The sequence below is a fragment of the Piliocolobus tephrosceles genome, chromosome 5 (genome assembly GCF_002776525.5).
Source record: "Piliocolobus tephrosceles isolate RC106 chromosome 5, ASM277652v3, whole genome shotgun sequence".
In the NCBI taxonomy this organism is placed as follows: Eukaryota; Metazoa; Chordata; class Mammalia; order Primates; family Cercopithecidae; genus Piliocolobus; species Piliocolobus tephrosceles.
Window position 1 is genome coordinate 5622248 of NC_045438.1, and position 12334 is coordinate 5634581.

At 37.9% G+C, this 12334-nt stretch overlaps 1 protein-coding gene and 1 pseudogene across 6 annotated transcripts in view; both read right to left on the reverse strand.

Moving 5' to 3' along the window:
* The window catches only part of KPNA5 (karyopherin subunit alpha 5), a 53442-nt gene that overhangs the window by 17030 nt on the left and 24078 nt on the right, over positions 1-12334 (reverse strand). For all 6 annotated transcript variants that reach the window (XM_023219021.1, XM_023219020.1, XM_023219016.1 and 3 more), the window contains one exon: positions 1978-2077. In XM_023219021.1, the coding sequence (XP_023074789.1) occupies positions 1978-2077 (100 nt within the window). The remainder of the gene's footprint in view (positions 1-1977; positions 2078-12334) is intronic.
* Positions 6179-6306, reverse strand: LOC111547362 (annotated as a pseudogene).

The following is a 12334-nucleotide window of genomic DNA, read 5'->3' on the forward strand; positions in this document are numbered from 1 at the left end:
ACTGCACTCCAGCCTGGACAACAGAGCGAGACTCCATCTCAAAAAACAATAAATTAAAATACATAAATAGAAAAACACATATATTATGTTAAGAGGTGATTTGAAAAAAAATAGAGTAAAAACGAAGAAGGTCAGGTATACTCATGGGCTGACGGCAGCTGTTACAGGAGGCAGACAGGCTTAAGCAGAGCATGAGAGGGCTGCACCCCCGTCCACTAGGAATGTCAGGTGATGGTTTGGCAATGATCACACTGCATCTGTAAAAGTGATAAACTGGCAGCCAGTGCCAGGAAGAGGCCATTTCCTGATGATCCTCACCTGTTGCACTAAAGTGTTAACTGAATGCAGGCACCAGGGAGATGCAACTTCTCAGGCATGTGCATTAAGAGACAAAATGGCAGAGTATAACTTTCCAGGGGTGGGAGGCACACTATTGGAAAAGGGAAGAAAGCCTCAGATGGGCATGCATACAACTTCCTAAACACACTGCTGATGCTCACCTCCCAAGGGTAAGGAGGGCACTGGGCTTGGAGGCCGCACACCCTTAAGGGAAGAATCATGGGAAAGGGGCCAGTCTATAAAGTCCTAGGATCAAGGTTAATTTAAACATGGCACTTGACCTCAGTGCCTGCTTGGGTCCCTTCCAAGAGTACTTTCCTTTCTTTCCTGTTCTAAAGCCTTTTAAATAAACTTCCACTCCTGCTCTGAAACTTGCCTTGGTCTCTTTTTCTACCTAATGCTCTCAGTTGAATTATTTCTTCTGAGGAAGCAAGAATTGAGGTTGCTGCAGACCCATAGGGATTTGCCGCCAGTAACTTGGATACCTTCCACTGGCACCACAGTGACAGATTACATTATTAAAAATAGTGGTAACAGTAGAGCTCATAAAAAATGTGACTTGTAAGCAAACAAAGATGAGGGAATCAGTCAAGTAGTTACCTACAAGGAGACTATTGTAAGACAGTGGTTGTCAAAGTGTGGTCCGTGGACCCCTGGGGGATTCCTAAAACCCTTTTGGGGGTATATGTGATATCAAAACTATTTTCATAATAATACTAAGACATCATTCGTCTTTTTCATTTTGTTGACATTTGCACTAAAGGTACAAAAACACTAGCAGGTAAAACTATTGGCATGTCAGCACAAATCACAGCAGCGGTATCAAAATGTACTGCATATCTTTGTATTCTTCACCTCCAATTAAAAGGGCAGTGGGTGGGGAAGAGCCAGTTTTATTTAAGAGTTTATGTGAATAGACAGTAAAAATTACTACTTTTATTAAATCTCAACTCTTGAGTTTATGTCTTTTGAATATTTTATGAAATGAAATGAAAAGTAAAAATGAGAAGGCATACTAGTTCATGATTTACCTTTGTGAATTAGAAATGTATTATTTTTTATCCCCAGAAACTTTACCAAAGTTTAAACTTCTCTTAGTGCTAGATACTAAATTTAGATACTAAATTCAAAAGAAGTAGAATGGTATTCTAAAAATTTACCCCCTTTCTACCTTCCTAATAGCATCTTAAACAATAAAACTAAACTGGGAATTAATTAATCATCTGTATTTCTAGAGGCAAAATGCAGTAGATATGGAAACAGATATCCTAAGAGATAAAAGTTACAACGGAAAAGTACAAACAGTGAACCTAAAGGAATTATTTAATCTTTTGGGGGACTTATTTTTCCTATAAATGAGAGAACTAGACTAGAAGATTTCTAAAGTCAATTCCCTCATACACGTGGTTGCAGTGACTGCCTCTGGGCACATGAATTTAAGGTGTGTTAGGAAAAGTACAAGAGATACTTCCTTTGTATTGCAAAGCTTTTGAATATTGTATATGTGCAAACATTGTACGGTCAATAAAGAAAATAATTACTAAGCAAAAAGCAGAGTTCCTTAAACATCAAAAAGCTATTATATAGAAACTTAGGTTTATGGAAACAGATTTTTTAATTTGTGTATTTTACTCATACCTTACTAAAGTTTGGAGGAGGGTTTTTGCCTCTACATAAATTTGAGAGGGCCCACACAGCATTTCTTGTTGTTGTGAGTCTGTTTGAATTTGTTAATAACCTGACAAGAAAAAGGAAAAAAAAGAATTATCACCTTACATCATTTCTCCTCTTCAGCTATCATAACATAAAATTTCTCTCCAATATATTTTATAAGATATTCAAACTAGTAAAATAGGAAAAAAGAATCTAAAATTCATTATGTTTTCAGAAGCAAAATAAGCATATTACAGTTCTATTTTCTAAAGCTTGAATCTACAATCTGAATTCTTAAGAGGATGTCATGGGAAATTTACTTATTTCTATATCTATTAAAGAAAGAATACTAGATTAATTTTTCTTTTCTTTTTTTTTTTTCTGAGACAGAGTCTTACTCTCACCCACACTGGAGTGCAGTGGCATGATCTCAGCCCTCTGTAACCTCTGCCCCCTGGGTTCAAGCGATTCTCCTGCTGCAGCCTCCTGAGTAGCTGGGATTACAGGCGCCTGCCACCGCGCCTGGCTAATTTTTGTATTTTTAGTAGAGATGAGGTTTCACCACCTTGGCCAGGCTGGTCTTGAACTCCCGACCTCGTGATCCACCCACCTCAATCTCCCAAAGTGCTGGGATTACAGGCGTGAACCACCATGCCCGGCCAGATTAATTTTTTTAATCATGAAAATAATATATTATATGAATTCAGAAAGCAAGGAATACAGTTTCAAATTATATAAACATTACCTACTGACAAGGGAAGTTCTTTTGTTGTGTTTTTAACAGAGTATGTCTTAGTATTTTTTTTTACCTGGTTTGCAATGAACCTTGGTATCTACTAAGAAACTGAGTATCTAAAATGAGAATTTTTCTTCTCAGCTCCTAAGGAGTTACTACTTACAGTTTGTTTGTTTTTTTTTCAAAGCATAACTTTATGTTTTAGTTATTTCTATTTAAATAGGAGATCACCTAAAATAGTAGTACTTGAAACTTTTAGAATTATGGACCCCCTTGAGACCATAATGGATCCTTACCTCAGAAAAAAAGCACATACATCAAAATTTGGCATGCAATTTCAGGAGTTTGTTAACCTCCTAAGGACCTCCACAAACCTGCTAGAAGTACAAAGAACCTAGGTTAAAAAAATCCCTGTTTTACAGTGACATATGCAAATATGGTACAGAATAGAACTCCAGGTGCTTGTTCCTGGGGGAACACCAAGAAACATGCAAACACTGTCAGAATCCAGTTGATTAGACCTCTGAAGATAGTCGAAAGTTTATGGCAACTAAGGTAACTTTTAACCAGGAAAGGGCTGAAATGTGGTCGGAAAGGTTTCCAGCATCGTAACCTACTCTTACCCAACCCCCCTCCCCAGCCTGGCAGCAACCTTTAACACAGCAGCCTGAGTTCTCACTGTGGGTTCCTGGTTCTGAAAGGAGTAGAGCAGAACTTGTTTCCAAGGAATTGTGTTTGTCTGTTCTGACCTATTTGGAGGCTCCCTGAAAAACTGATGCAAAGGGCTTGCCTTTGTTTTGCATAACTAGGAATTCTCTCAGGGTAGAAAAGTAGCTTTGTAAACAAGGAATGGTCCTCAAAAACATTAAAAGGCAAATGAATGAGATGTTGACACCTGAGCAAAAGACACAGTTGAGGCAAACAAGGGACACATTGAAAACCTGTCTGGAAAGGTGGGGAGTAAGATACTTGGGCTATGAGGGATGTGAAAAGCTCCCACATATATAAGACAATCTGAAGGCCCATGCACATGTCCAGGGCAGAGTCCACAATCAGAAAAAACATGAAGAGACCTATGCTTTCACTTCTAGTTTCCCTTTAGACTTAGCACCAGCAGGGAGTAAAGTAGTGCTAAGTCACAGCTGTAATCAGCCTGACTAAGCATTGAAGAGGTGGCTCAATGCAGGGCCAATCTTTAAAAACCTGGAGACTTTTTTTTTGTTTATTTTTGGCTCCAGATATTTAAAGCACTCTCTGCTGTCAAACCATTAGCTACCCACTGAGTTAAGGGAAAAGAGATTTCAGAGACCACCCATGACAAGGAATACAGGCTTTATAAAATTAATTTTAAAAGCCCCCAAATAAATAACTACAACAAGGAGCGCCACGAAAACCTGGAAAGAGAGGAGAATCTGATTTCCATCGTTCCACAGTGACAATAATCAGCCCAGCTTTTCAACAAGAAATTATGAGGCATGCAAAGAAATTTTAAAAGTATAGTCCATTAACAGTGAAATACATAAATTAAAAGAAATTTTCCCTGAGAAATCACAGACATTGGATTTACTATGCAAAGATTTTAAATTCATTGTCTGATACACTCAAAACAGCTAAGGACCTATGCACAAAAAAAACTAAAGAAAACTATAAAAACAATGTCTCAACAAATACAGAATCATCACTATGGAAACAGACATTATAAAAAGGAACTAAATAGGAATTATGGAGCTGTAAGTATAAAACTGAAATTAAAAATTCACTAGAGGGGTATGACAGCAGATGGAGCAGGGAGAAGAAAGAATCCACAACCCTAAGATAGGTTAACTGAAATTATTCAAACCGAGGAGCAGAAAGAAAAAGAATGACAAGAAATGAACACAATCTAAGAAAGCTGCAAAATACCATCAAGCATACCAACATATGCATAATGGAAATCCAAGAAGAAAAGGAGCAAAAAGAATATGTGAAGAAATAATTATTGAAAAATTTTCAAACTTTATAAAAGAAATGAATCTACACATCCAAGAAGCAAAATAAACTCTAAGGATAAACTCAAAGAGATACACACAAAGACACATGTAATCAAAAGACAAAGACAGAATCTTGAAAACAAAAAGAGAGAAGTGACCCATAGTATACAAAGATTCCACATAAAGATCAATAGCTGATTTCTCATCAAAAACCATGAAGGACAGAGGCAATGGGATGACATATTGAAAGTGCTGAAAGAAACTCTCAACCAAGACTTGAATATCTGGCAAAACAATCCTTCCAAACAGAAGGAGAAACTGAGATTCCTACATGAGCAAAAGCTGAGGAAAGGCATCACTAGCAGACTGGCTTTACAAGAAGAGCTAAAGGGAATCCTTTGTGCTGAAATGAAAGGGCAATAAACAATACCTCAAAACCATACAAAGAAATAAAGAAGACTGCTAAAGATAGCTACATAGGTAACTCTAAGAGCTAGTATTACGGAATTTTTAGTTTGTAAATCCTCTTTTTTTCCCTACATGACTTAAAAGTAAAATGCAGGGGCCGGGCACGGTGGCTCACACCTGTAATCCCAGCACTTTGGGAGGCCGAGGCAGGCAGATCACGAGGTCAGGAGATCGAGACCATCCTGGCTAACACGGTGAAACTCCATCTCTACTAAAAATACAAAAAATTAGCCAGGGATGGGGCGGGTGCCTGTAGCCCCAGCTACTCAGGGGCCTGAGGCAGGAGAATGGCGTGAATCTGGGAGGTGGAGCTTGCAGTGAGCCGAGATCACACCACTGCACTCCAGCCTGGGCAACAGAGCAAGACTTCGTCTCAAAATAAATACATACATACATACATACATACATACTTTTTTAAAAGTAAAATGCAAAAAAAAATCATTATAAATCTAGGGTAATGGGCACACAATGTATAATAATGTAATTTGTGGCAATAACAAGAAGGGTGAGACAGAAATGTATAGGAGTAGTGTTCTTTGTATAATTTTGAAGGTAAACTGCAAGTAATTCAATCAAGATGGTTACAAGTTTAAGGTGTTAATTATACTCCTTAGAGTAACCATTAAAAAAAAAAAACTTTTAAAAAAATAGGAAAGGAAGCAAGAAAGGAATCAATACTGTAAATTATTAAAAAAAACAAAAGTGACATTTGGAAAATAAATAACAATGGCCAGGTGCTATGGCTCACATTTATAATCCCCTTGCCTTGGGAGGCCAATACAGGAGGATCGCTTGAGGCCAGAAGTTCAAGGCCAGCCTAGGCAACATAATGAGACTCTGTCTCTACAAAAGCTCAAATAATAATAATAATAATAATAATAATAATAATAATAATAATAATAATAAACTGGCAACAGTAAGTCCCCATTTATCAGTAGTTATACTAAATGTAAATGAATTAAACTCTCAAAAGTAGTAACTAGCAGAATACATTAAACAAAACAAAACCCATAATAAGTCTACGATGCCATCTACAAATGACTCATAGAATCAAAGACATAAATAGGTTGAAAGTGAAATAGAAAAAGATCTTCCATGCAAATAATACACTTGATCTCAGCCAAAAGGCCGAGAAGCAATTTTTCATGTAAATAATAACAGAGAGCCAAAACAGTTATACTAATATGAGACTAACTAGACTGTAAGTCAAAAATTGTTTTCAGAGACAAAGAAGAACACAATATATTGATAAAAAGTCAATCTATCAGGAAGAAGTAACGCATGGGCCAGATGCAGTGGCTCATGCTTGTAATCCCGGCACTTTCGGAGGCCAAGGTGGGTAGATCACCTGAGGCCAAAAGTTCGAGACCAGTCTGACCAACATGGTGAGACCCATCTCTACTAAAGATACAAAAATCAGCTGGGCTTGGTAGCATGTGCCTGTGGTTCCTGCTATTCAGGAGGCTGAGGCAGGAGAATAGCTTAAACCTGGGGGCGGAGGTTCAATGAGCCAAGACTGTACCACTGCACTCCAGCCTGGGCAACAGAGCAAGATTCTGTCTCAAAAAAAAAAAAAAAAAAAGAAGTATTACTTAAAAACTTACATGGTCTAGGACAGGCACGGTGGGTCATGCCTGTAATCCCAGCACTTTGGGAGGCCAAGGTGGGTGGATCACAAGGTCAGGAGATCAAGACCATCCTGGCTACTACGGTGAAAACCGGTTTCTACTAAAAATACAAAAATAATTAGCCAGACATGGTGGCGGGTACCTGTAGTCCCAGCTACTAGGGAGGCTGAGGCAGGAGAATGGCCTGAATCCGGGAGGCGGAGCTTGCAGTGAGCTGAGACCACGCCACTGCACTCTAGCCTGGGTGACAGAGCAAGACTCCATCTCAAAAAAAAAAGCAAAAACAAAACAAAAAAAACCTTACATGGTCTAACAAGAAAGTCCCAAAATATACAAAACTGACAGAATTGGAGTGAGAAAAAGACAGTTGTGCAATGAAAATTTGAGGGTGCAATATGCTGCTTCAAATAATAGACAGAACTTCTAGGTAGGTAATTAATAAGAAAATAGGGGACTTCAACACTATAAATCAATTAGATATGACAGACATCTAGACAATATTCCATTCAAAAATAGCAGAATATATATTTTTTCTCAAGCACATATGCAACGTTATCCAGAATACATTATATGTTAGATCACAAAGCAAATCTAATAATTTTTTCATTTTTTTTTGAGACAGGTTCTCACTCTGTTGCCTATGCTGGAGTGCAGCAATGCAATCTCAGCTCACTGCAACCTCTGCCTGCCTTTGGGCTCAAGCTATCTTTCCACCTCAGTCTCCTGAGCAGCTGAGACTATAGGCACGTACCACCACACCCAGCTAATTTTTGTATTTGTGTAGAGATGGGGTTTTGCCATGTTGTCCAGCTGGTCTTGAACTCGTGAGCTCGAGTGATCCACCTGCCTTGGTCTCCCAAAGTGTTAGGATTACATGCATGAGCCACCACACCCAGCTCCAATAAGTTTTTTTTTTTGAGACAGAGTCTCACCCTGTCACCCAGGCTGGAGTGCAGTGGCATGATCACCGCTCACCGCAACCTCTGCTTCCTGCGTTCAAGCAATTCTCCTGCCTTAACCTCCTGAGTAGCTGGGATTACCAGCATGCACTACCAAGCCCAGCTACTTTTTGTATTTTTAGTAGAAATGAGGTTTCGCCACGTTGGCCAGGCTGGTCTCAAATCCCTGCCTCAAGTGATCCGCCTGCCTTGGTCTCCCAAAGTGCTGGGATTACAGGCGTGAGCCACCATGTCTGGCTCTGGCCCTGATAAATTTTTGAAAAGTGAAATCATAAAAAGGATTTTCTCTGACAACAATGGAATGAAACTAAAAATAAAGAGGGAAAATCAGAAAATTCAGAACTATGAGTAGAGTAACATAATTAAATAACTAGCGAGTTAAAACACACACACAGAGAAAATATTTTGAGATAAATAAAAATAAAAACACACCAAAACTTAAGGGATGTAGTGAAATTAATACTCAGAAAAAAATTTATTAACACCCATACGAAAAAAGATAACCTTCCACCTTCAGAAAGTAGAAAAATTAGAGTACATGAAACTTACAGCTAGCAGGGGGAAGAAAATAAAGTTAAGACCAGAGATAAAATACAGAATAGAAGAACACTACAGAAAATTAATTAAACAAAAAGGTAGTTCTTTGACCAAAAAAAAAAAAAAAATCGACAAAAACAAGCCTTTATCTAGATGGACAAAAGGAAAAAGATTCATATTACTACAATTTGGCTGGGTGCAGTGGCTCACACCTGTAATCCCAGCACTTCAGGAGGTTGAGGCAAGCAGATCACCTGAGGTCATGAGTTCAAGACCAGCCTGGCCAACATGGTAAAACCACGTCTCTACAAAAATACAAAAATTAGCCAGGCGTGGTGGTGTGCACCTGTGATCCCAGCAACTTGGGAGCCTGAGGCAGAAGATTCACTTGAACCCGGGAGGCGAAGTGTGTAGTGAGCCAAGATCGTGCCATTGCACTCCAGTCTGTGCAACAGAGCAAGACTCCATATATAATCATATTACTATAATTAAGAATGAAAGTAGAGACACTACTATCAGCATTTCAACAAAAAAAAAGAATTATATGAGAATATTATCATCCAAAGCCAAGAAAGATAAGCTAGAGGAAATGAAAAACCACTTGGAAACACAGAAACTACCAAACTGACTTAAGAATAGAAAATCTAAATAGAACTATAACAAGATATAGAATTCTAATCAAATACTTCCCAGAAAGGAAAAGTCCAGCATCAGATGGCTTCACTAGTGAATTCTACCAAACATTAATGAATAATTCTCAAACTCTTTCAAAAAATAAGAGAACACTTAAAATAATGGAAAGAATGTAACCGGATTATTTGTAACTCAAAGGATAAAAGCTTGAGGGCATAGATACCCCATTCTCCATGACGTGCTTATTTCACATTGCATGCCTATATCAAAACATCTCATGTACCCCATAAATACACACACCTACTATGTAACTGCAAAATTTTTCTTTAAAAAATAAGAGAACACTTCCTCATCAATTCTATGAGGATAGCATTACCGTGATACCAAAGCCAAAGACTATGAGGATAGCATTACCGTGATACCAAAGCCAAAGACGTCAAAACAAAAGTTACAAAAGAAAAAATATTTCTTTGGATTATACATACAAAAATCCTCAACAAAATTCTAGGAAACCGAGTTTAGCAGCATATACTAAAACCACATGGCATTTAACCAACAAATGCAAAGAAGGTTCAATATACAAATATCAATCAAAATAATAAACCATATTAATATAATGAATTAAAAAAACAAGTTAGCATTTCAACTGGATGCAAAAAGTATTTAAAAGAGCTCAACATCCTTTTATGATAAAAACACTAAACAGGTCGGACCTGTAATCCCAGCACTTTGGGAGGTCGAGGCAGGTGGATCATGAGGTCAGGAAATCACGACCATCCTGGCCAACGTGGGGAAACCCTGTCTCTACTAAAAACACAAAAATTAGCTGGGCGTAGTGGTGCACGCTTGTAGTCCCAGCTACCTGGGAGGTTGAGGCAGGAGAATTGAACCCAAGAGGCGGAGGCTGCAGTGAGCCAAGATCGTGCCACTGTATTCCAGCTTGGCAACAGAGCATGACTCTGTCTCAAAAAAAAAAAAAAAACAGAAATAGAAGGAAACTACCTCAACAGGATAAAGGGCATGTATCAAAAACCATAGCTCACATCACACTGAATGGTGAAAGAGTTATAGTTTTTACTCCGAGATAAGAAGACAAAGACACTCATTTTTGCCACTTCTAAATAACACTGTAATGGAAGCTCTATCCAAAGCAATTGTGCAACAAAAAGAATTAACCACAACCAAATTGGAAAGCAAGAAATGAAACTATCTTTAAAAAAAAAAATTTTAGAGATGGGGTCTTGCTATGTTGCACAGGCTAGAGTGCAGTGACTATCCACAAGCATGATCATAGTGCACTACAGCCTCAAATGAACCTGACCTCAAATTCGAGTTCAAGACTAGCCTGGCCAACATGGTGAAACTCCATCTCTACTAAAAATACAAAAATCAGCCTGGTATGGTGGTGCATGCCTGTATTCCCAGCTACCTGGGAGGGTTGAGGCATGAGAACCACTTGAACCCAGGAGGCTCCTGACCTCAAATGACCCTCCCTACTCAGCCTCCCAAGTATCTGGGACTACAGGCACATGCCACTGTGCTCAGCAGTGAAACTACCATTATTGACAGATGACATGATCTAATATATGGAAATCCACAACAATCGACAAAAAAACTAATAGTGCTAATAAATTCAACAAAGTTGCAGGATACAAGATCAACACACAGGCCGGGTGTGGTGGCTCACACTTGTAATCCCAGAGCTTTGGGAGGCCAAGGGGGGATGGATCACTTGAGGCCAGGAGTTCAAGACCAGCCTGGTCAACATGGTGAAACTCCGTCTCTACTAAAAATACAAAAATTAGCCAGGTGTGGTTGTACATGACTGTAATCCCAGCTACTTGGGAAGCTGAGGCATGAGAATCACTTGAATCTGGGAGGCATAGGCTGCTGTGAGCCAAGATTACACCACTGCACTCCAGCCTAGGTGACACAGCAAGACCCTGTCTCAAAATAAATAAAATAAATACATAAATAAATAATCAACACACAAAAATCAGTTGTATTTCTATATACTACCAAGGAACAAGTCAAAAAATAAATTAAGAAAACAATTTCATTTACATTTGAATAAAAAGAATAAAATACTTTGGAATACATTTAACCAAAGAGGTATAAAACCTGTTTACTAAAATCTACAAAATATTATTAAAATGAAAGCACTTAATTAATTAAAAGATATCTCAGGTTCATGAATTGGAAGCCTTAATATTATTAAGATGACAATACTGCTTAAAGTGATCTACAGAGTAAATGAAACCCCTATCAAAATGACAATGGCCCTTTTATAGAAATGAAAAAGTCAACTTACACCCACTAAGAAGATCTAAATCAGAGTAACAGATAATACGTGTTGGTGATGATACAGAGAAATTACAACACTCATACATTGCTAGCAGAATGTAAAATGGTATAGCTGCTGTGAAAAAGTTTGGTAGTCCCTAAAAAATTAAAGATAGAATTACCATATTACCTGGCAAACTCCACTCCTACGTATTTATATACCCACAAGAATTAAAAACCAGTACTGAAACAAAACCTTGTACATGAATGTTCATAGGAGCAATATTTATAGTAGTCAAAAGGTAGACACACTGAAGTGTTCATCTATTAATGAATGAATAAAATGTGGCACATGCATAAAATGGAATATAATTCAGCCACAAAAAGAATGAAGTACTGATACATGCACTATAATATGGATGAACATTGAAAACAGTAGGCTAAAAGAAGCCAGACACAAAGGTCATATATTGTATGATTCCACATATGTGATATATACAGTATACGCAAATCCATAGAGAGAGAAAACAGATTTGTAGTTTCCAAGGCACAAGGTGATGGCAAAACGGGACGTGACTGCTAATGGGGGTACTGGGTTTCTGTTCGAGGTGGTAAAAAAAATTTGGGAACTAGAGAGTAGTGATAGTTGTACAATGTTGCAAATCTACTTCATGCCACTAAATCGTACACTTTAAAATGGTTAAACTGGTTACATGTATTCTACCACACTAAAAGAAAAGTTTCTGTTCTAAAGGCTTTCCTAAAAACAGATGTGAGATTTCTCCAAAATACAACAGATTTGGAAATAAAATAGTTACACTGATTTTGTATGCTAAGAGTTGACAAATTTTTTCAGTAGTATTTTAGGGTTTGCAGGCCCTCTTTCTCGTTTCTATTACTCACCTATGCTGATGTAACATGAAAGCAACCAAAGACATTAAGTAAGTGAATAGGTGTGACTGTGTTCCGATAAAACTTAATTTACAAAAACGTGAAGCAAGCCAGATTTGGCCTAAGAGACAAAGCTGGCCAACCCCTGTTGTATATTATTGTTCTTTTTTTGTGTTAATGGAGTCATTATGAGAAAGTACAAATATGCTACATTATAAAGTTGAGTTAAATTACAGC